The 23,542-nt window shown below is 44.1% G+C and overlaps 1 protein-coding gene across 1 annotated transcript; it reads right to left on the bottom strand.

Annotated features, from left to right (window-relative positions):
• Positions 1-6,576: 6,576 nt before the first annotated feature.
• On the bottom strand, positions 6,577-22,914 carry Ssl1 (general transcription factor IIH subunit 2 Ssl1). Its single transcript, XM_089574480.1, has 15 exons — positions 22,164-22,914; positions 21,724-21,917; positions 20,022-20,133; positions 18,533-18,619; positions 17,453-17,558; positions 16,968-17,073; positions 16,231-16,321; positions 14,464-14,551; positions 12,039-12,115; positions 10,993-11,023; positions 10,859-10,910; positions 10,428-10,534; positions 7,365-7,473; positions 7,168-7,207; positions 6,577-6,721 (listed from the first exon to the last, which is right to left on the bottom strand). The coding sequence occupies exons 2-15, from the start codon at positions 21,843-21,845 to the stop codon at positions 6,599-6,601; spliced, it is 1,251 nt and encodes a 416-aa protein (XP_089430606.1). The 5' UTR covers positions 21,846-21,917; positions 22,164-22,914; the 3' UTR covers positions 6,577-6,598.
• Positions 22,915-23,542: the final 628 nt, after the last annotated feature.

Below are 23,542 nucleotides of genomic sequence, written 5' to 3'. Positions count from 1 at the left end.
CGCGTCCGTCACTTATCTCCACGGAGAATGTATGTTCTAGAAGCGGATGCTTTGTTACGAGCTTGGGACGCCTATGTACTCACATCCACTATCTACCAGCAACTGCTATCACAGCAAACACTGGTCACTGTGCATCCACAGCTTAGATTCATATCGGTGTAGAATATGACGTCTCTGTCCCATCGCTTAACCAGTATTCGACTTGCGCGAGATCACCGCGAGACATGGCGCATGTAGCCTTTGCTTCTGAAAACAACCCTCTCGTCATCTGCCCTGTTATCCAGTATTCAAAGCCACACCGCTTTCAGAGCTTGTTGCCATGTCTCATAAACTCGGATACAGCTTGTTGAGTAGCCAGCCACCCCTTATAGGCTCTGCTAAACTGTGAACGTGGTGTTTTAGAACCGTTATAGAATGTCTTAGACAATTTATCCGAGTTACGGTACAAGTTGATGTTGTTGCGCCGCAGATACTCAAATTACAGTGCACTGTTTACGAGCTCAGACATCTCTTTAGCGAATGAGTAAACGTAACCGAGAAGCAGCTTGAGTGTACTGCACGTTACTGTTTCTTTAATGCTTTCTTGCGATCACCTCCAGAAGAGTGATGACCAGGCGCCAAGACCTTCACTGAGACACCTGTTTTTCCTTTTGCGCTAACTAAATGTGACACCTGCAATAGCGTTAGCCCGTACGTAAAAGAAAAAAATACGTGCTGGTAGTCATCGCTAATCAAGTTCAAACTAGAGTGGTTCTGCTCCAAGTAGTAGTGGCGTTTAACTTCGTACAGAGACAACTTCTGAAGCTCGTAGCTCGCTTGGATGTGTCATCGAAAGAGCCAGCACTCACAAAGCCAGGTTGTGCAGACACACTTTTTTTTTATTCATTCATTTAGCGTACATTTATGAATGCTTGTGAAGATGGACACGGACATGGATGTTTATTACGACAACAAATATGAATCATGATCGAACAGTCCAGAGCCTGCCTTTGTCCACACCTCCATACTTGTAAGAAGTGGTGGTCTTTTGTTCGTGACTATCATCTTGTTCTCTTTTCAGTGTTGCTTTAGGGTTTGCGTTTCTTATTCACAGCGTTCTTTGTTACTTTGAACAGAGTATATATGTGCTGCGTGTCGCTGAGGTTATGCACGTTGCACAACATGCAGATAAGTTTCAAATACGGTTGTTCTCACTGGAAGACACAGACGCACTTTGCGATAGGCAGGTTTCTACGAACTGAGCTTGAACAGTGCTTTCTTTTTTCAAAATTTCAGTGCTTGAACCATTCTGCACACTTTAGGATGCTCCTACGTTTGAAAGTATGGCAACTGGCTTTTTACTCGACAATCAGCGCTGACCCGGCTACGCAATAAGCTTTTCCTTTCTTTTTACTAACGCATCCGAAATAGCAGGTTCAGTATCTAAAGGTATTGCGTGAATGTAGTCGGATACAACTCAAGAATGAAGCGGATTTTCCCTGTCGAAGGACCCTCTTCCAACCATTGGCGTCGGCCGATTCTCATGAACCTGCTAGCGTGACAGCGCAGGGAGAAGACTACCCCCTTTCATCTGCCGCTCCTCGCACTGTTACGCTTGCAGGCTCATGAGAATTGGCTGGAAGCGGGTCCTTTGACGGGGAAAAGCTGCTTCATTCTTGAATTGTATCCGGCTATAGTAAGGCTCGCTTGATCAAGTAGGTACCCAGTAAAGAGGCATCACAGGATACTGTAGGACCATAATGATGGAAAAGCATCAAATCTGGCCGGAAGTGGCAAAGACAGGTTCGTCGAGTGAAGACATTACAAGAGAATCGGGCTAAGCCAAAGACAAAGCTCCAGGAATGCTGGCAGGGTTTGTTCCGTTCTCTGGGACAGTTACAGTTTACTTCATTCTAGCATCACGTCCAACGATCTGCACACGTCCTATTTTTTGCTAGGTATGTCACAGGTCCTTACCTCGCATAATGCCGGCAGATTCTTGTTGTGAAAGCGGCGTGCATGCATGGTGTGTTGATTATTGTTATGAAAAAAAAAAAGCTGCGCTAATCGCTCGAGATTCTGTTTGTGGTGTCTCGTCTTTCTGATCTGTGATAGTGCCAAAAGATGATTATATTGTACAAAGGAGAAAAGACTGGCCGAGCACTGACACGCTCGGCCACGCCGACAACGATCTTTGTGAGGTGTGTATGCTTTTGTGCCGTCGTTTCTAACTATGTAGATCAGCAGCAGCGAGCGCGTGTTTTTTGTCTTCAGTGAGGTCTTGCCGACTACATCGATTCCAAGATGAATCAAAGTATTTTTAACTCCACTGTATGCATTAACTGCAGTTGTGCTCACTTGATGAATTGATTTGTCTTGCACAGACACGGAGTGTATGTAGACAGCATGGCGAGATCTTGTGAAATAAACTGTTTTCAAAGATGAATAAAGGGCCATAGATCGACCGTGCTCTCGACTTACACCCTTTGTCTCAAGTACAGAACCCAAGGAGTTTGCTTCTTAACCGTACTGTGTGGCTCATACATCACCAGTGTTCCAGATCTCTTGAAGCCTCGATGGTAACAGGAACTCTCATTCCCACTAATACAAAAGTTATGACTTCCACGGATGCTACAGGAGCCCCACTACATGGCTTAGAAGCAAACTCTCCGCTGGGCTCTTTACTTTTGACAACAACTGTATATGTTCCAAACTCGGAGGGAGGCGGACCGGGTTTGACAGCAGATGTTGCGTGCAGTCCAGCGGAGCAAGTTTTACACTGCTGAAAAGAACTTGTCATCCATGAGATGAATAGAAATCAAACAACCATACACGCACTAAGGCTAAGGACAGTTGCTGGCGATGAATCCAGCTGCGAACCTGGAGAAACGTGGAGGCTGAACAAAGTAGCTATACCAATTGAGGTACCGTCGCATCGCGTCGCGTCTATAGTAGTTGAGGTACATTCCCGAGGCTAAGACCTATATGCTTTTAGGCAGAAGCTACACTGCCATCATCAGTGACGCAGTGCGTGATCAAGGAAAGCATGTTCGCAAGCAGAACAACAGTTATACAAGGTGCAAGCAATGTTTGTGCGTATGCTATCACTATACAGCAAGGCAGAAAGAGCTGCAGTTATACAGCTAACATCACAGACTTTTATGAGTTGTGCTCATTTGCAGATCTATAAGCTTTCCTGTTGTAAATACGGGAAACTCTGTTACCTCATACACAGGACATGCTAGCACGCCTACAGCGTATATTGAGGAAGCTCCGAACGGTGAATGCACGCACTTGCAGTTAACAAGCGACCAAAGGCATCCTTGCTAGGGCGTGACTAGCACTAATCCAGAAACTCTAAACTGCATTGACCACACCATCTCGCTGCAGGCAGCATTGCCACTAAAAGATGTGCCTAGAATACGTCCTGAAAGAACATTGTTAAGATTAGTTGCAGTTGCCACGTCTAAATCCGTACGGAAGATTCAGGTAAGTCTAGAAAATGTGACTGGCCTAATTTCAGCTCACTGCTAGAGCAGAAAATGCTATTTCCACCACACGGAGGTGGAACGTTCTCTGGACCACTCAACACTTTGTAACAACAAACAGATGGAATAATCTAGAATGCCTCAGTGCATGAATGGGACAGTTCCTGCTCACAAACAGTGGCACACTATCAACAAGCTAAACAATTAGTGGCACTAGGTATGCTCAGCTGAAAAAGCAGAAAATGCGCGATGTATTGCTGCTGCAAAGGCTGCCACCGGACATAAAGCATGTAAAGAATTGTCGCTTGCGGCAGTAAAATGTTGATGTCTTCCATCATGGGCGCTGCTATTAGGCCTACACTAGCGCAGTAGAGTATCCAGGAGCAACGTCTTTGTAATGATTCGTTCCATCTGGTCGTGACATCGTCATGACGAAAGCAACGGGAGGTGAAGAAACAATAGCAACCAAAACAGGTGCAGCCGGTTTGGTCGGGGCCACCGCATGCCTATACACTGTCAATGACCAAGCAGCCCAATACTTGCTCCAAGGCCGTATTGACATGGTTAAGGAAGCAGAATCTGCAACATATTACAAATTGTGAAAGCGAAAATCTACCAAAAAACAGAGTGCCAACTGGCAGCTCTGCATGAGATCGCGAGCCGGGCCTCATTCATCATCATCATCATCAGCCTGACTACGCTCACTGCAGGCCAAAGGACTCTCCCAAGTCTCTCCAATTAACCCTGTCCTTTGCGAGCTGCGACCACTGCATCCCCACAAACTTCTTAATCTCTTGAGTTCCTGCAGCGCTCTATGCCCGAACAGGTATTTGACAGCCACTGATATGTGCCCCAAACGTGGTGACCGCAAATTAGACGTCATCAAATTTGTGGCAATGTTGTTAGGGAGGCTGTGAAAGCAGCGAGCAGAAACATTTCAAGCAATAAGTGCTATTGCCAGCTAGGTCAAAACTGCATGCGATCGGTTCCCATGCGCCTACACCATCAAGCATTGAAATGAACATCTAATTTTATCATGAAATGCATTAGGTGTCATCAGTGGATTCCAAATGCAGCAACTGTGCAGCACAGCGCGTTCGATTAGTGACGACCTTGTTTTGTAACCAAGAATTTTTGTCTTGCGAGGTATAGGAGGACCATGTACCACCTGTGAAAGTGTAAAGGTAGCCGCAATTTGAAAAGGAACAGCCAGTTTGCATAGAATGAATGTTGTCATTATTTTTTTCACTGAAGTAGAAAATGCAGTGTGGGTATTAATCACCCAAAGGGAAACCTATCAAGAAAAAAAAATCTACAGGCAATCATACACTGTGATTCCACAAACCTACGATAGCAAGGTGTGAACCGTCTCGCTCCCACTTGCGCTTAACGTTTCATATTCCTAATTCGACTGCTCGCACCGCTTAGTCCTAGCGTCTTGCTCTTTCCACCATCATCTCCGCTGCAGAAATTCAGCACGTCAGGCTGTCGCAACGCGTTTTCACTGGTTGAAGGTTCGAGGGCATCCACCATCGCACATGACCCGGCGCAGCGCAGGGCACAAGATGCCAAGCTGGCACGCAACGTCAAGACGTCATGCAGCAAACTAAACTGCTTCGCTCTTCCCTCCGCACCTCCATCATCCACTGCTTCGGTGCAACTCCTCTGCCCGCTCCGCAAGGGACTCCAGGGCGGTTTAACGACTAAATTAGACAACCATGCAGACAACAGCTGACGACGACTGTAGCGACAGGGGACTGTAATGTTGTTGCATTTAAAAGTGAAAGTGAGCTTGTCGCTCATAAATGGAAAGTAATCTTTGGTCGAATGCTCATTGTGTGTTTGCTTTCATACTGCCACTACCTGTAGAGCCCTCCAATTTTTACCATTGCTGCGCACGCATCGTACAAACAGTCATAAAGCACCATGCGACAAAGAGGAGTGATGTAAAACGGTATGCACTTCGTGGACAATGCGTACATTCTTAGCCGGCCACCGCTCCACTTTGTCGCAGAGTACTGTACAGCTGTTTGACTGGGTGCACTGCAGATTTCACCTAAAATGGAATCACAGCAGTAATGAAGATGGTGGTGCAACTTCTATATTAGTGTTAGGAAGTATCGGTATAACATTACTCTTTCGCAGTCGTCTTAACCATCGTACAACAGCTAGAAAAGTGTTTTCGTTTTAATGCGACAGCATTATGGCCCCCTTTCAGCAAAGTCGCAGTGGTGTGGCTGCTTTAACACCGTTGTACAGCAAACCTGCTAACCCCTGTAACTATAACCGTATGGCAAATGATGCCCGACAACCACGGCAACGTGTTACCGTATCAACCATATGGCTGTGTTAAGACTGTCTAATATAAAAGATCCCCTCAACCGATTACAGCATCATAATATGTGCCATCAGCTTTGGTATGTTTCAATGTGCATGAAAAAAACTAGAAGTTTTGAGCAATCTGGCCCGAATATTTCAATTTTTTTTTTCCTCAAGAGCAACTTTGAAAAATAGTTAAATTCTTAATGCAGAGGGAGCTCCAATTTGAAAGGGAACAGTCTGCAGAGAAGAATGAAACTGTTCAGTAAAAAGTCCGCAGTGTGTCATTCACACTTACTTGAACAGTCATTGGTTATACAATCATTGTGTATTCCCTTCCCTTTTGCTACTATGTAACCGCACACCTCAGTCAATAATATCATGAAAGACACGCAGTATAGTGTACGTTTAAGCCTAGCGTTCAGCCATCAGATTGAACTGCCACCTACGTTTAACGAAAATCGACACTAAAGAGCACCACCGTTATGAACTGTGGGACGATCGCATGCTGGCTTTTGTGAAAATTGGCACCTGCTGAATACCCTGTGTGGCTCGTCACCTAGCTGTAATACGTCAGTGATCCACTCCACTTTTCTGCCGCTGTGAACCACACAGTATTGACGTTCAGCGGCAAACGCGGCTATACCGTTCCTGCTGCAAATGAATTTTTGACTTTTGCAAATGAAAGCAGCTTATGACATGGAAACAAGCAAGAACACAATAAAAATAAAAAGCTATCATCTCAACTGCAGAACTAGTCACGCTTTGCAAAGGAGTTGACACACTCATACTTTTACAATGCTTATTTAATGTCAGGATGGAGCGTCAGGTGCTGGCAACCTGCTTGCGCAGCCAGGGCATGTGTGCAGTGTGTCGTGGATGAAAAGGTCACAGTCCAGACAGAATTCCTCCTTGCACTTGACACAGCGATAGACCTGAAGGCCACAGCACAAAACCGATGGAAAGAAAAATTTTCAGTCCACTGAGACATTTAGTCACTCTTCCTAACTTCTCAAGGAAGCCACCCTATTAAGCAAAACATGACTAGACTCAATACTATAAAAGCTGCTCCATAACCTGAAATTACGGGAATCTGGAGAAATGAGTGTAAGGACGAATGCTGGAAATACTCCAGTACTTTACCTGGAATGCATTCATTCGCATCTTAAACAAGTTACATAAGTCGCTAAAAGAACATCAATTCGTGAACTAGTTTAATGTACACCATGACTAGACTTGGAACATGTTTCAATTTGGCCATCAGCCTAAGAAGATCAGCAATCCAGTGAGGACTACAGACCCTCCCAGCATGGACACCACATAAACAGTCTACATGGGCAGTGGCCGTGTCACGTTTTGCAACGACAGCTCCAGCACTTACATGTTTGTCAGTTATGGAAACTTGACAGGCAAAACAGATTCTGAAACAAAAAGAGCAAGGGCACCTTAGCCAGCCAGCATTACAAAACTTGGGACTGTCTACACTCCTCTAAAAAACAGCAGCTTATCCCTGCACCTAGTTGTAGCATTACAAAGTCAAAGATACAGGCGTCAAGAGCAAACAATGGCAAAACTTACACAGGAGTGTCTGCAGATAATGTGTCCGGTGGCACCTCTTCAAAGGCTTCCAGGGCAAAAAGATGGTGGTAAGATCGTGCAAGGTGAGGTGCCGACACCAACGTCAAGCCTACACATGAAAAAAAAGGAGTGAAAAAATAACTACAGCTTAATTACACACTTCAAATAGACACCTTTAGGCACACATTTATGCCTCGCAAAAGTTGTTGCTGGCATGTTGCCAGACTAAGAATGTCAATATGCTATGTTCACTGAAAGGTAGCAATCCTCCAACTCCTATGTGCCATTACCTTCTGCATAAAAGCCCTGTACTGCTGTCAGTAAGGCAGTATATCAAAAACTTGGGGGTTTTCTTAATCATGTTCTTAACCAACATATGCCTAGCGTCCTATATGTAGGACACCACTTTTTTGAACACTAACTCTATTGTAAAAGCTTGTAAAAGTTTGTGTAAAAGTTTACTGTGTAAAAATTTCAAATTTGGCAGTGCCTCTGATAGGACAATTGGGGTCCCATAACCCTGATAATGTCATAGGGTCACATGACCCCATACGACTAGTCAGGGAATTTCATTACAGAGAAACCGGAAACTGCATGAGGACAGCGTAAATGCTATCACATTAAAAACTCATCGCTTATGAAAGCTTGCACCAAGTCCGTTCAAACAGAGCTGCTTAATTAAAGTGCGCACCACCAGTGTTGGCAGACTGAAGCCTCTGCTAGAATGAAACAAATGATGCCATTGACAAGAAAACTAGAAACATGAACTGCAGATGAATAACAAAGCATGCATGCACTGTTAGCATAACGAATTCCCACATAACCTTAATCAACCATTATGAAAATTATCTTTCAACCTTCACTGAATGATCACACGCGTATAATCATTCCTCCCATGCATGACTTTTCATCATTGCAACTAATGAATTAATATTGCCACTCCACTGTGAAAAGTGGCTGGTTTCTTTATGAGATCTGCACTAAGACAATAGGCTTTTGTCTGAAACTCATGACAAAGCGCGCCCTTCAATATGCCCCTCTCAACTCAATACTTAAGTCTGCGACCAACAGCACATGAAAGGAGAATTCGGCAGACCTGACCATTTCTCCACAGTTTCAGACTTCATGCTTAGTTTCAAAAATTTGGTGAGCAAGAATTCTACAAAAGTCAGGTCATCGAAAGCATTGATACAGTTCTACAAGTGAAGTTGTTCACTGCTTACATATAAAAGGAACAGATCAAAGCAATAAATTTGTGCATCCCATGAATCAAGCAAAAATTGACTTGGCATGCAGCTTACCAGAGCTATGACAAGCTATTTAATGTGCTCGGGGCCATGTTTATTCTACAATTAGCAGGTGCGAGTAAGCAGACCTACCAACTCCAAAATGTTGAAGATACCAAAAAATACCGTATTTACTCGCATAATAGGCGCACTTTTTTTCCAGAAAATCCGGCTCAAAGTTCGGGGTGCGCCTATTACGCGGGGTAAAATTTCCGGAAATTTTTCGACTCGCAAAATTGAACACACCGCGTAAACGCACTCGTGTACGGGCCGCACCCCGTTTTCGCGAAGAAAATGTTAAAAAAAAAAAAGTCCGTGTAAGGGCCGCACCGAAACTTTCGGAATGCACGCGCCGAGGCCTCCGCGATCGGCTCCGGCTGCGCGCAACGGGCGCTTGATCGCGGAGGCCACACACGCGCACAGGAGCTTCCAGACGCCGCCCAAGGCCAAGCTCATCATCATCATCATCGTTTTCCTCCGCCGCGAGCTTTCTCCAGCTCGTTTTTTTTTTTGTTGTTGTTGCTGTCAAGTGCCGGGATTTGCGGTAGCGCGATAGTTATCGTGGTTTATGGCTTTGCCGCGGAGCGTTGATGTTTTAGCTCGACGGGCAAGCACCTTAACAGCTACACGGCTGGGAGTTTGCTCTCGAACGCGGCAAGCGTGCGGCAGGTCGGAAAATACGACGTGGCCGAGAAGTGTGGCAGTTGCGACTGCGGCGTCCTTAAATTTTCGTACGCGACTCCATGGTTTTCGCGGGCCTAAGTCGGGAACGTTTCCGGCTGGAGATGAAGCTTTCCAAACAGACATTTAAAGTGAGCATCCCTGAAAACTGTGCGGCTGTTCTACGCGATGTCGTTGTACGTGCTGTGGGTCCGCAGCAGCTGCGACGGCAGCAGCACTAGTAGGGACTAGTAGTCAGTTCAGCAAAAACTTTGTTAAAATAAAGATTGGGAAGCGGGGGGTGGCGAGGCGTCGGCTTGCAATCGTGTAAATACAGTATTGATCACAGTGCCAAGTTCGGGGTGCGCCTATTATGCGCGGAAATAAAAAAATCTGATTTTTCGCGCCCTAACTAGGGGTGCGCCTATTATGCGAGTGCGCCTATTACGCGAGTAAATACGGTACTAAAATTCAATGGAAATATAAAAGTTGCCTTGTTAAGGAACAGGTTGCATTTCAATTAATTAAAACTGCCCTATCCCGAAACTGAACTTCTAAACACACATTTTAAAATGGAAAACAGAGTCAACAATAAGGATGCTGATGGTATTGATGTTGAAGGAGCTGAATGACTGCCCGTAGCACTTCCCAAATTGGCTGCACTTTATGACTAGCAGCTACTTAGCCACATTTTCTGACAAAGATGAATGGAACCAAGTGTACAACTTGTTTACTCTGCTAAGACCTCCGCTCTCCACTTCGGTGTTCTTAGTATCAGCAGCCACTTTCCAAAGTGGCTACTGCTAATGCGCTACCATCAGCTCATTACTCTAGATTAATTACTGCACTGAAAGTTTTCCAGTTTCCAGCAATATCTGCTCCTGGAATTCAAACAGTAACTGCATCATAACAAGCAGCCACAGGGCTTTATTAGCATATTTTAAACCCATGTCTTCTCCAGTAGGCAAAGAAAAAAACAACACAAAATCATATATGGCATTACAATAATCATAAACAAGTCCAAAGTTATTTAGCACTTGGGAGTAAAATGCAAAACTTGGCTACTAGGTGTAGGCAGCAATCATCGAGTAAACTTATGGGCAGTGCTGACACTCACCACAGGCCTTGCACTCCACGGGCAGAGAGCAGTATTTGCCATTACACTGCGGACAGAAGTAGCCGCCTTTGCTCAGTCCATCTGAAGGGTTTTGGCTGTCCAGATGACTGCAGGTCAACACAGAATATTAAAAACTGTTAGTTTATGCACTAGTTGACAAAAACAATGCCACTGTAAAGAGCTAGGACACCTTCAGTTACTCACTACAATCTGGGATCATAAGCGTAAAATTGCAACGATGCCCCTCACAAACAGTAGCTCTGCACAAGTAAATCCCCTTTTTATAAACTACTATACACATTCCCTATAACTGATACTAAAGAGCAGTAAGGCAACTATAGCTGTATACCTGTATATCACATGCTAAAATTATAGTCACTAATGCCCGAAAATACTATACTATACTCAATTCCAACACAAGATATGCTTACCAGAAGCAAAGAGATGGCTTGCCCTCACTTTCTGTTCTGTGGTAAGGAAACCCTGCACAGGAAAAGTGTGAATTACACCGCATAAAGAATTAACGCTTGACAGCAGCGAACAGGTTTCCAAAAAGTCACCTTACCCATTCTGATTAGTGATGACTCTGCATTGCCCTGAAAAAAAAAAAAAAAATGAAGAAACAAAAAACAGGTTACTCCGAACTAAACGAATCACACAAACATTTAAAAGCTGACTTGAAAAGCCCTTTAACTGAAGAACTTATAAGGTTTTAAATGCTCTAGCCAACAACAAAAAGAAAACTGCATTTAAAAAGGACTGACTAAGTGGCAAGTTGGCACATCACATCAGTACACCAGTGTACGAATGGTAAACAAGAGAAAGCAAAAATGTGCTACTAACAACTGCATGAAGCTGTTAGTGGTGCTGCATTCCCATTTCTTTCCCTCCATCCTTTAACGTAATTGTCTGCAGCACCATGACCCTTTCTCCTGCTGTCTATGCTATGTGCCAGTACAGCTCATTCATTAAAGGTGCACTGAAGAGGAATCTGAACTCATCTTTTTGCCGCGGGAACTCAATCCACACGTTCCGAGCATTCTTAGAAACTGCGACTTATTGCCCTGTGTGGCCGATTTCCCCAATTAAATCGAATTAACGTCCGGCTCCCGCCTTTTTTTTTAAATTCTCCCCCGTACGCTGGGTGGAGTCGACCAACGCATGGAGCACCTTTCACCTAGTCCTGTGGCGGCTTGCCGCTCTGCCATCGGCGGAGTAATACGTAGCAATCCGTAGAAGCAAATAGTCCGCGCGTATTTTTATTTCTGCGAGCTTATTTTGCGGCTATATTATCTGCGAATGAAAGTATTTATTCACGGAAACCTAAAAAAACAAAATAAAGCGAAAGCAAAGCCTCCACGGAGCTGGCTGAAAGGCACTCCACGCGTTGGTCGACTCCGCCCACTGTACGGGGGAGAATTAAAAAAAAAGGCGGGGGCCGGACGTTAATTCGATTTAATTAGGGAAATCGGCCACACAGGGCAATAAATCGAGACTTCTAAGAATGCTCGGAACATGTAGATCGAGTTCCCACGGCAAAAAGAAGAGTTCAGATTCCTCTTCAGTGCACCTTTAAGTCGTACAAGTGTGAACATAGGCAAAGTGAATTACCGTGACAGGTGGAGGAATAGCGTGCTGGAAGAGAACATCCTTGAAGTGATTCTCATCCAAGATTACATTGTAAGTGCCTGAAACGAGAATAATGAAGGAAACCAACTCAGCAAAGGTACTACACTACATGAGAGAACACTGAAGTCCCCCAGCCCTCAATCCTTCTATACTGACTGACAATTGACTATTAAATAAGAAGCCACGAGTATTCAATATATACTTTATAACAACCTAAATAAATTACTTATAACCATCAGTTTCAGTTCTGAATGTCAGAGAACACAGAGCAAGGCACCTCAACACTGCTGATAATTGTGTGTCCTCAAAGCTTACCTGACGCAACACTACTGCACATGGCATTGCTCTATAAACAGCTACCCCCACACTGCACACACACATCACACGCATGACCAATCACCACATCTATGCACAGTTTATTAAGCTGTGGCATCAGATGTGCATAGTAGATGAATCAATTGGACACCATAGCTTCAAGCTCTTAGGAAGGAATAGCTTTGCCTCAATTTCCTTCCACTGTGATGTGATTTGGACAATACATTAGATGTGCAACAAGGGAGACAGTAAAAAACCGCAACTTGAAGCGAGCTTCGTTAGTTCCTCTAAAATCATGACTTCCAGGAGAAAAACATGCGGAATTTTGCACCATAAAAACTACAGATTTCAAAGCTGTTGACAGAAACATGGTAACGCACGGCCAAAGATGTCTGCCACACCATCTTGCGTAAAACACCAACATCAGTTACCAGTATCGTGCAAGCACTAAAGTAGGATAGCTTGCGAGACAGTGCATAGCAAGGGCACAATCGCCCACGATAATCAGCAATGATGCATTCTTCATGGCTGTCAGTGGCCAATGCAGGGAAGATATACACAAGTACAATTTGCACTCTACTCTTCTGAATAGATCCTTAAGTGTGTCCCACTCAATGATCCCCAACACTGCCAGGCATGTACAGTTTACAACCGGGACATACCCCATGGGGCCGACAAATAAGAGCGCCTGGAATTTCAAGCAAATCGTAAGTGATTGTTCGATTTTACGGACTCCATCCACACTTGCCACAGCACCACCGCCCATAGCAGAGCAGTCAAATAATGGGTATAATGGAGCCTTGTTAATTCAGACTTCAAGGGGAATCGAAAACTTGATCAAATAATGCAGAATTCAACCTAAAGGGAACCTCTTCAACAGGGGGGTTAATATCTCTGCAGGTTTGTACATCGCACACACATTTGTGAGCCGGTATTTTTCCCGGACGTTGTCCACTACTAAAACTTGAACAGTACAGTCGAGCACGGAAATGTCGAACCGTCAGAACATCCCCTTGAAAACCTCATGCAAAAGTAAGACACAATTGTTCGCATATATCGAGCTTGCGTTCAGCAAAGCACTCAATATATCGAAGTGGGTCCCACGGAGTGGGTCCCACCCCTTAAATGCCGCTCACATGGTGAACTTGGCACAGTGCCAAGACACTGTGCACCCTGTGGTGATGGCTGCACACATGGGGCAATACCTACATGCATGGGGGGAATAAATGGGTGACTTCTTTTTGCTCTTATTTTTGCCTGTCCAGACATAACGATAATTGATTATAACTACCCAATTTTCCGGTTTTCTCAATATCATTATAAGTCGACTGCACTGTACTAAACTATTCTGTGCTCCACTTCGAATTCGATATATCAGGGTTCGTCTGTAGTCAGAGTTCATGGAAGTCATGTGAGCGCAGAGTTCTTTCGTCCCAAATATGCGAAGATGCAGATGCGAAGCACGTGAGAGGTTTACGGCTTCACGGAGATGGCAAGCAGAAGAAAATATCAGTGCTTTTGAAAGTGAGAAGCACGGGACTTGGGTAAACGGTGGTGGCACAAGCACTGGTAGAAGAAGACTCTAGTATCTGCCGAGGCAGGCAAAATGCTGATGCTGCGCGGCCACTGAAGTGGCGATGCGCCAACGAAAGCTGAGCAAGCCATCATGTGATTCTGTGTGCTGCCCAGCCGGTCCAGCGCGTGAATTCGGTGGAAGATTTGTGTTGTGGCTAGTTTTCTGCATTCACGTCTTAGTTAGAGGTCTGAGCACGAGTGAAAACTGGCTGATTACCAAACAAAAGTAAACAAAACAGTAAAAAAACCACGAAAGGTTCATTCACAAGCAGCACCGATTCAATGCATGCTTTGCCTGTTGTGCGAGCACTGACACAAAGCATGGAGGTAAATAGGGGGGGGGAGTGAGGGGGCGATTCCTTGGCACATTTTGAAAACTGTTGGGGCTGCTTGAAACAAAAAAGTTTGAGAACCCGTTGTTTAGCCCAGCCGGAAGTTCCACCAGCTGTTGTTTGGAAAGCAAAACACTAAGAAAAGGAAAGAGAAAGGGACGTCCACTTTCCCAGTGGCTACATACCTCCAGTAGTTTTGGTAAGCTTACAGCACACATGGACTTCAGCTGCCAGACCAACGACACTGCAGCGAATGTTACACTTGCGCATGGTCTGCAGAAGAAAGGACAAGGCAAGCATTGTGAGCACACAACACCAGAATGGTTAAAAAGCAAAGCACCAGCGCGTGCCGATCACCACCAGAAAGGAGCGCTAAAGTGAGAAATCCACCCATCCTGTGCATATAAAACACAGAACAGCTAACACCAACAAACCAATGTCACTACTTTCAGCGTCTTGCTGTCCAAGTGCGATCTTCTTAACATCGTTTAACACTATCCTTGGAAAAGAGTGTCCCAATCTGTCTCACCGCTAGCGGCGAGTGCAACTAAACACATTTGTAGTAGAGGGCTTAGGGCCCTTTGGCAGCACCTCAGAAAACCTACACGACTTATGCCTGACCCACTCCTATCCAAGCAATTATGGTTCCACGGCTTAAAGGGACACTGTGGCCAGCTATATCCAATTTTCATTGATTAAATGGCTCTTTCACACTATGTGGATGCTTGTTTAGAAGCAACGGACTTATTTATTGCTGAGAAAAGCGGATTTGAAAGTGGAACATTTTGTTTCCTTGACATTCGGTTCAAACTCCTGATGACAAAACCAAAAAGGAGCCTGTGATAACTGCTTGTCAGTGAATGATGATGTGGCACGGCCTCACAGATTAAAAAAAAAAAGGGGCTTCACCTCATTGCAGTATGCTTGTGAAAACAGCCAATGGCGGCAACATCTGTATTACATTTTTATGCTTTTTCTAGCTTATAAAAGCCCCAATTTCACGGAAAATAGCTTCATTGGCATCAGAATGCAGTAATCTATTGATACAGGCAGCTTCAATTTGCCCCAAGAGTCCCTACAGCCCTTTAAAGGCCTCGGACAAGGTCAGTTTGTTTCCGGCCAAAACCGCTACCTTGGCTTTTGACGAACCTGACAAAGCATGCTTTGGGGCTCTTAGCAGGGTTTGTGATAAACTAAGTGCGTAGAAAAGCTTCGCAGTTATCATTGGATGCAAAAGATAGCAGTTCAGATTCTGGTGCACGCCTGTACCCATAAAACATGGGACTTCTGGCAGATGAACTGTGTGATGTGAGTCACAAAATGGCAGAAAGACGGCATGACCCCGACACTCCACGCGCACAACCCTATGCTTTGAGTGCTACAACTATTATGCAACTGAAAAGTTCGAGTGACGTGCAGAGTTTTATTTTTATCATTCCAACATGAACGATAAATTTTGTTTTGCTACAATTATGCAGATGTTGGCGTTTTATAATCCTTTAGAAGCAGAGCTTGCAGCTTAGAGCCCTAAAACTCAAAGGCTATCTTGGCACCGTTTTTAGTAAGAAGCACTGGCCGTTAAAAGGTTCACCACCTAACAGACTGCGCGGCTACTGTACGAGCTGCCTGTACTATGAGGAGTAACTCGGCACCTTTCTTAGCACATTATACTTCTATTTTGCTAAATTCAAATCTTGAAAATATGAAACACTAGTTTTAAGCATTTCATCAATAAAAGCACTTTTAATGACTGTAGCAGCATATTACATGTCAAAAGCAGGAGACATTCCTGCCTGCAGCAATACAAAAGCAACTGAATGGTAAATTCTGCAACCACAATGGCTGGTCTTCACTACAGATATGCCTTGAATGCCCGACCATGTAGAGAAGTCGAACAAATGTGCAAGCTATAGCATCATGCAAGGAAAACACTTGCAAACAAAGCAACCCACCTCGATGGTTGTCTGGATGTTTCCAGGGTCACAAGTGGTCAGGCTGCTCATGATGATCAGCACTTCCCGACTGGTGTGCACAGGCAAGTGCCTATCAGAGAACGGTTGAACCATCAATAAAGCAACCATCATTTATCAGGAACTCTGCCACCTGTTTCGTTTGAATCTGTTCAGAGACTGCCCTTTCTAAAATGATGAACTGTGTTACGTGACCTTCAATTTGATCCTATTCTTTCTAACTGATTTATCACACAGAACACAGGCCGCCATGGCGGCTGAGTGCTCGGCTGCTGACCAGAAAGACATGGGTTCAATCCCAGCTGTGGCAGAAGCGAAATGCTAGAGACCCGTGTATTGTGTTATCTCAGTGCACGTTGAACCCCAGGTGGTCGAAATTATCTGGAGCCCTCCACTGCAGCATCCCTCATAGCCTGAATCACTTCAGGACATTAAACCCCATAAAACCAAACAGTACACAACACCGACTTTGTATAACTGATCAACAACATTAGGACGACGCAGATTCATTAGCTAGATGTTTATACATAATCTGCTGATAGCACCGCAGCAATGAGCACCACGAGTGGAGGCCTAGGTGCTAATGTAATGACATGAGAGGCTGCTATCACCATAAGGACGGTGCAACAACAATCAGCACATAAATTTTGGCAGCAACTTTTCTTTTTCATTGATTAATGAACTAAGCTTGGATGCCTACCAGAAGAATCAATACTTACCGCAAAACTTCAGCAGCAAGTTCAAGAGAGTTTTGTAGAGATGGTTCACCTGCTGGAACCTGAGTCTTGCATGACTTTAGAGCTTCCACCACCTTCCCAGTATTTCCTGTCATTAAAGAAGCGATAAGAGAAACTTGAGAAACAGAACGAGCAGTCTACAGACGGCCACGTGTCAAGAAAACAATTATATGTGCACTTAGCATTTGCATGTCTAAAACTCCACCTTTAAATGCAATATTTCTCAAACATCTTTCTTAAATGGCTAAGGATACAGGTCCAGTTTCTCCAAGCATATCCACTGTTTGAGGAAGCAACAAAGCATTGGGCAATCAACACTAAGGTATATGTACTGTACAAATATATAGTGCTGACATGTTTGGATTAGTAATCAGCAAGACTACTGCATACACCTCTACTAATAAACATGAAAGAAGTTGCAGTTCCACAGTGAGTAAGTTTTCAAGAAGAAGAACAGTTTGACTAACCTGCCAATTCACAAAGTTTTTGTGCTCGTTTGTTGCAAGTTGAGATGACACCAACATTGCTAATGGGATTCTGGTCGAAGAACTCTTCCACAAACAGCTCCAGCATCTAGCAGAGAAAAAGAAGGATATGACTACACACTTCAGGAATCTGTAATGTATGTGTCCAAAAGCCCACTTCATTTGACCCTTCATAATGCATATCATAATATGACCTCAAGAGCCAGACTATATGACATCATATATTATGCGAATTTTTACAAGTTAAAAAGACCTGCACATTAAAGCCTAATAGTATAAAACAGCAACACCATAAAAATATATGCAAATTATGCGTGAAGTGGACAAAAGCATTTGAAGAAAACCTCAACTCTGACCCGTTTTCTAGCAAGACACAAATAAACTGCAGGCATAGAGCGTCGGTTAAATACAGACCAAGCATTTAGTTCCTGTCTTCACAAATTTATTTCAATAAAGCTGATAATGTTTGCTTTGTTTCTGATATGCTACCATGTAGCAAGTCAATTACACACAATGTTCAGCACTTTCATCCTAACAACGCTTAATAACGAAGCAATAAAAAAAAACTGAGGGTTATATTGTACAGAAAGTGTTCTCAAACTGAGGGATGCTATTTGGGTTCCCCGAGCACCTACCCCCATGCATGTTTCAACCACATTCTTTTTTTTTAAAGCTTCTTTTTGCAACTAGCCATACTTTATTTCATACAGAAACTCTTTCATTGCAAAGCAAGGCATTATTAATTGAAATGGGGCAATTTTTGTGAGACCGTCCATCTACATGCTTTCTTTTGCAATCATGTTAAGCGAGAAAGGACAAAAACCAAGACATGTGGGGTTGCTAAGCATTTTTTTAAAACCACTGTAGTTCCCTGAGGCTAGAAAGATTTATAACCCATGCGGTATAGTATTGCACAGCATGAACCAAGAGTCCCGTGTATTTTTTTCTTCTCCACTCTCCAGATTAGGGATGCCAGTAAGATATGACAGTGGAGAGTGATCAGCTATGGAAGCATGGTATTCAGACCATGCATGAGAAGGGCACAATGTTTACGGGAGGTACCTTCAGTGTGCAGATGAGACGCGTTGGTTTCAGATCTGGCTCAGCCATGGCTTCTGAGAAATCAACAACGATATACAGGTGCCTCATCTGCAAACAAGAAAAAATTAAATTAATCAGCCTTAAAGGGGCCCAGAAACACAATCTTAGTTAACTGTTTTGCCTGTTGATTGCATACAGTGAGTTATAATGGTGCTATTAGCGTCGGTGATGCCGCGTATATTCCGTTTTTTAATATTTTAATGTCCTCCCGAAAACAACTTCATGGCTCTGATGGTGTCGCCACACAGTGGCGGGTTTTTAGCAGCGGATGTGACATCACCTGGCGCGAGCTTGATGATCGGACAAACAGTAAATATACTGCAAATTGTGTGAATAAATAGAGACACATTTTGTCACCTGTCTGCGTTTTATATTAGATCAACAAAAACAACTTGTTCGTCTTAGATAAAAGCCCTGCAAAGCAAGTTAAATAAAAATACACCACCAGGGGCGCTCTGGCATGGAAACGACGCTGCCCGTCTCAGCAAGAACGAGTTACAGAGAGCAGGCAACCATGGAGTACAAACTTCCGCGACGTGCTCTGGCTGGCTGTTTTGATTGGTTGCGCCAGGTGCCGTCATTGGGAGAGCGAAATAGGAGTGGGAAGCCCCACCAAAATCGAGTTGAGGGCAGCGTTTTGTTTGCTTGTATTTTGAAATTTCTTCACTGAATAACTCCCGTTCCTGTGCATCGATACCTGTAATTCTTTTTAAGTCAGCATTTGTGTGACATAAAGAACCCACCTGAAGTATAGCCGGTATCCCCCCAAGCAGTGTTTCGCAGCCCCTTTAAGCTCTGCACACACTGGTGGGCAAATTAGTACACTGTTGCAAGCAGAAAGAAAAAAAAATAGCACTAGCTACACTAAATTCTTGTACAGTTCATTGTTACCAAAGTATTTATTACATGATAAGGCATATGAAGGATTCCTGCAAACCTTGCATGAGCATGCAAGATTAGACAGCACGTACCAGATAATGCTAAGAGGGCATCTTAGATTAATGCATGCTCCTCCAAAGTGCATCACAGTCAGGTGTAACTGTTTGTAGTTGATGCCCTTTCGACCTCTTTCACTATCTTCATACAGAATAACACGTTATATGCTTAATTTGTTCAAAACAATACATGTTCAACATGGGTAAGCAATCAACTCACTATTACGCACCTAAATATTGCCAAACAACAAACACATGCAAGCAGACTGTTCACACACCTGTTATTCCTTCAACCCACTTCCCTCCCCTCATGACTACATATTCAGCCGCTTCTGGTTTCAATAAACAGATGCAAGTAGTGCCTGTCTCAGCGTCTCCTCCTGTGTGCTGTCCTGTTTGGCGCTTCATTTTTTTCTACAAAGACTGTTTGTACGTCTGAACTTGAGAACACCTTAAGCAACAACTCACGTGAAGCTTGACAGAGCACTCTCAAAGTGCACTACAACCACACTTACCATCCCGAGTCGAACATTCTTCTTGGCCAGCATCTGTTTACGCTTGGCCCTGTGGACAAAGTCCAGCACGCTTGGTTGCAGGAGCCCCGACTCATCTTCCTGGATGGCTTCCCTGTCATGGACGGACAGAATAATGTTTTATTGTCAGCGCAAGCTTAGTATATGGTAAAGCAAAATACATGTCACTACCCTAGTTCCATCGTTAAACTTCACTAAAAAGTTCTAAGAACTGCAAGGGTAAGTTCACTTATGTATCACGCATGCATGATGTTGATCCGAGTGCTTCACTCGGGCTTTCATGGATTAAGCACTAGTGGAACCAGCCTTCGGAAGCGAGTCTTTGTTTCATTTCTCAATTGGCAACCTGTGTCGAGGTCGAACACACACGATGAAACACTAATGCTTTCACCTTCACAGCACATAAGCAGCCTTAAGTAGTACCCTCTGAATTTTTACATGACAGCATATAAAGCTCGTTCAGTCGAAAAGCTGTAGGTGCATTAGTAGTCAGCGCTGCATGTCGGGGGAATAATCGGAGGCTGCATAAAAAAACTAGTATCATGCCAACCGTTTGTCGCAGAATGTTCCAGATGGTGTCACGCGATTTAGCGTTCTGTGCAGCATAAACTTACCAGTTAAATTAGAGCCTAGCTCGTGGCAGGGATTCGAACCGGTGACCTATAATCGAGGCTGCGTAAAAAAATATTGTATAATGGTAATTTGTGGTTCTAGTGATTGATGACGGATTGGTGTGCGATAGGCGATGACGAGTTAATGAAATCTCTGCAACTAATAGATTCACTGATTGATTAAAAATGAAAAAAATGAAAAGGGGGGGGGGGGGTCCCAAAGGCGTCAAAATGCTCAGAATGGAAAGCCAATGCTTAATTATGCTAATTAAGAAAATGTAGAGTGTGTAACTAATCAATTAATTAATTGAAGCAACTGAGAAAAAAATGAAAACTGTCCTCTTCAAATTTTTTTGCATTTTTCTGCCTGACATCAAAGGCGAACGGCAACTGTTTCTACGGTGAGCATGATTTTTTTTTCCCCTGGCAGTTATGCTCTTTGTCATAACAAAAAGCAATGTAACGCGCGTTTACAAACACCTCATGTCTCTACGACATGCGAATGACACACAACTGTCATTTCGCATTCTTTTCATAATCACTTTTTGCGCAGGGCATGCGGGGACGATAATAAAGAGAACAAGGGCCATCTGATATGTTCGTAGTTGTCAGTTTACCATCGGTGTAAATTAGTGCCAAAAAGTGAGACAATCAGGACGAAAGCAGCATGTGTTATGTTTATCCCCTCGTTCTTACAAATAAACAGAGAAAGAAAATGACAACTGAGTTGCAAAGATTATTACCGAGGTTCGCGTATAAGAAAACTTGCCGACGAGGTTAATGCGAAGTTTATTTCAAACCTGATTGGTGTTGCGGCTATTATGGTTGAGTTTCGGATAAGCGTACCTTATGAACAATTTTTCTTCTTTTGCTATTTGAAAGAAAAAGAAAATGAATACAGGAAACGAAAGTACTGCTGTAGCGTGCGCAGCAACAAGAATGGTCGCCGGTGCTTTCAGTGGAGTAGCATATTAAAAGAAAACATCCATCACTGTGATTTTGTGCGCAAAATATTAAGAACGCTTTTGTTGTATGGTGCAGAAAAAAAAATTGCACTGGAATCATCAACTCACCAAGTTCTTTCATATTCGGTCTCCCACCGGTATCCTTTGCCTTCTTCGTCGTCCGCCATCTTTAGATGGAATGAATCTGTTCTAGCTTGTTGTACGGTTGTACCAGTTGTATTCAGTTGCATGCCGTCCGAGGGCGACACATGTCAGTCGGCAGAACTCTACCGCGGAATTTGAGATGGGCAGAACGCTGGAAACTACGAAGCGCGATTGCTGTGTCAGTTTTTCGTATTCTGATCCTGCCGTACTTGCAATATAATTATAAAGCTGCTATACCAACACTAAAAGGCAGATTTGGAGACAATCTTGTCGAAGCCGCGATCCAACCACACGTACCGCACCGAACTTTTCTTCCCTGCCTGAGAAAAAGCGAACTATTTGAATCTAGTATTTATTCTGTTACAAAATATGTTTGCTGCAGATATTCAAAACAGACTACGCACATGAATGGTACCGTCGAAGCCCCGTCTTCATTACGCGCCGTCGAATTCATTTCAAACCGAATCACGTGGGATGACGTACATATTATTACAGCGGTCCACCGAAGCGTGATGATGTGGCCGTGTGCGCGTTCATTCATGTGTAGTCCTGCAACGCCCAGAGTAGCTAGGAAAACCGGACCTCTTATCATTTCGTATTCAGCGACATCCGTCGCGGAGGTCTCGCATCGCAGAGCTCAGTCCGCCGAATGGCGACGAGGAGGCGAAATTTTCCTCTCTGCTAACAGCACGTAGTCCTCGTTTGCGGCCTGCGATGTCCGTAGACCTTGGCGTGAAGCTACGGGCCGCTTAACTTTTTCCAAAGGACCGGAAATTCATGTTTTTTTCCTTGGCGGAAGTGACCCAGGAGTCAGAGAAACAGGCTTCGTTAGGCCGTACCACGAGAAAGAAACGTCGTAGTGATGACGTTGTATAGTTGTTGAAAAAAAAAAAGGTCGGCTCCCGGTTGCCTTGACGATTAGGCTACTACATAATCAACCTCCATTATGACCCTGGCCTGGGAGCGACTGTCAGGTGGAGACCGAGTGAACCTTGCCGTAGTACAGAATAATTTCTCAGCGGGAGGCGCAGAGCCTTCTTTGTAATAATACAGCCAAACGTCAGTCATAGAGCAAATCGAGACACACACAACGCCATCCTCATGTATGGCACACAAGTTCAGCAATGCCGCCCACACCTCCTAGCAAAGACCACACATCGGGGATTACGTCAACGTGAAACACGTACAATGTGTGGCATGTGTACGCAGCAGATCTTGTTTGTGAAGACCTCGGACATCAAATTTTGATTTACAGTCATTTCACGCACAACTAAAGAACGCTAAAAACTGGCTAACTTCTCACATAATTATCAAGAGGTCGACAGACGGTCTTTCAATGGGCTGTGTAATGAAATGTTTGCAAGGAAAGGCTGTATTTAGATTTTCGCATCTCGACCTTTGCCCCAGTCTGACTAATGATCTTCGACTTCGGGGTAATTAACGAAGCCCCAGCGTTGCGTGCGAGGAAAACCATTTTGTCCTTCCTGAGAGTCTAAGTCGGGACGAATTGCAAAGCATGAGCTAGAGTCCCAGACAGGCAAAATAGAACGGTGGTTCTAAAATTTATATGAAGACGTCTAAGGTAATGTTGAGCTGTATAGGAAGGGAACAACGGTTTACGATAGGCAGAGAAGCATTGTTATGTTATCAGGAGATACGGTGGCGGCGGCCGCGTTTCGATGGAGGCGAAACGAAACGCAAATGGCACCCGTGTGCTGCGCGATGTCTAAATTAATCCTGAGTCCTCCACTACGGCGTCCTTCATAGCCCATGTGTCGCTTCG

Source organism: Amblyomma mixtum, chromosome 2, assembly GCF_055824585.1.
Source record: "Amblyomma mixtum isolate Tamu chromosome 2, ASM5582458v1, whole genome shotgun sequence".
Classification (NCBI taxonomy): Eukaryota; Metazoa; Arthropoda; class Arachnida; order Ixodida; family Ixodidae; genus Amblyomma; species Amblyomma mixtum.
The sequence above is the reverse complement of the archived record's forward strand: the minus strand, read 5'-3'. Positions and strand labels throughout refer to the sequence as shown.

Bases quoted from the DNA above. Each gene is read 5' to 3' on its own strand.
- Ssl1 (XM_089574480.1), bottom strand. From the start codon at position 21,845: ATGCAACTGAATACAACTGGTACAACCGTACAACAAGCTAGAACAGAT. The intron at 20,134-21,723 runs GTGAGTTGATGA...CGTCCATGACAG, and splicing joins ACCGAATATGAAAGAACTTG to GGAAGCCATCCAGGAAGATG. The intron at 14,552-16,230 runs GTGGGTTGCTTT...TTTCTTCTGCAG, and splicing joins ACATCCAGACAACCATCGAG to ACCATGCGCAAGTGTAACAT.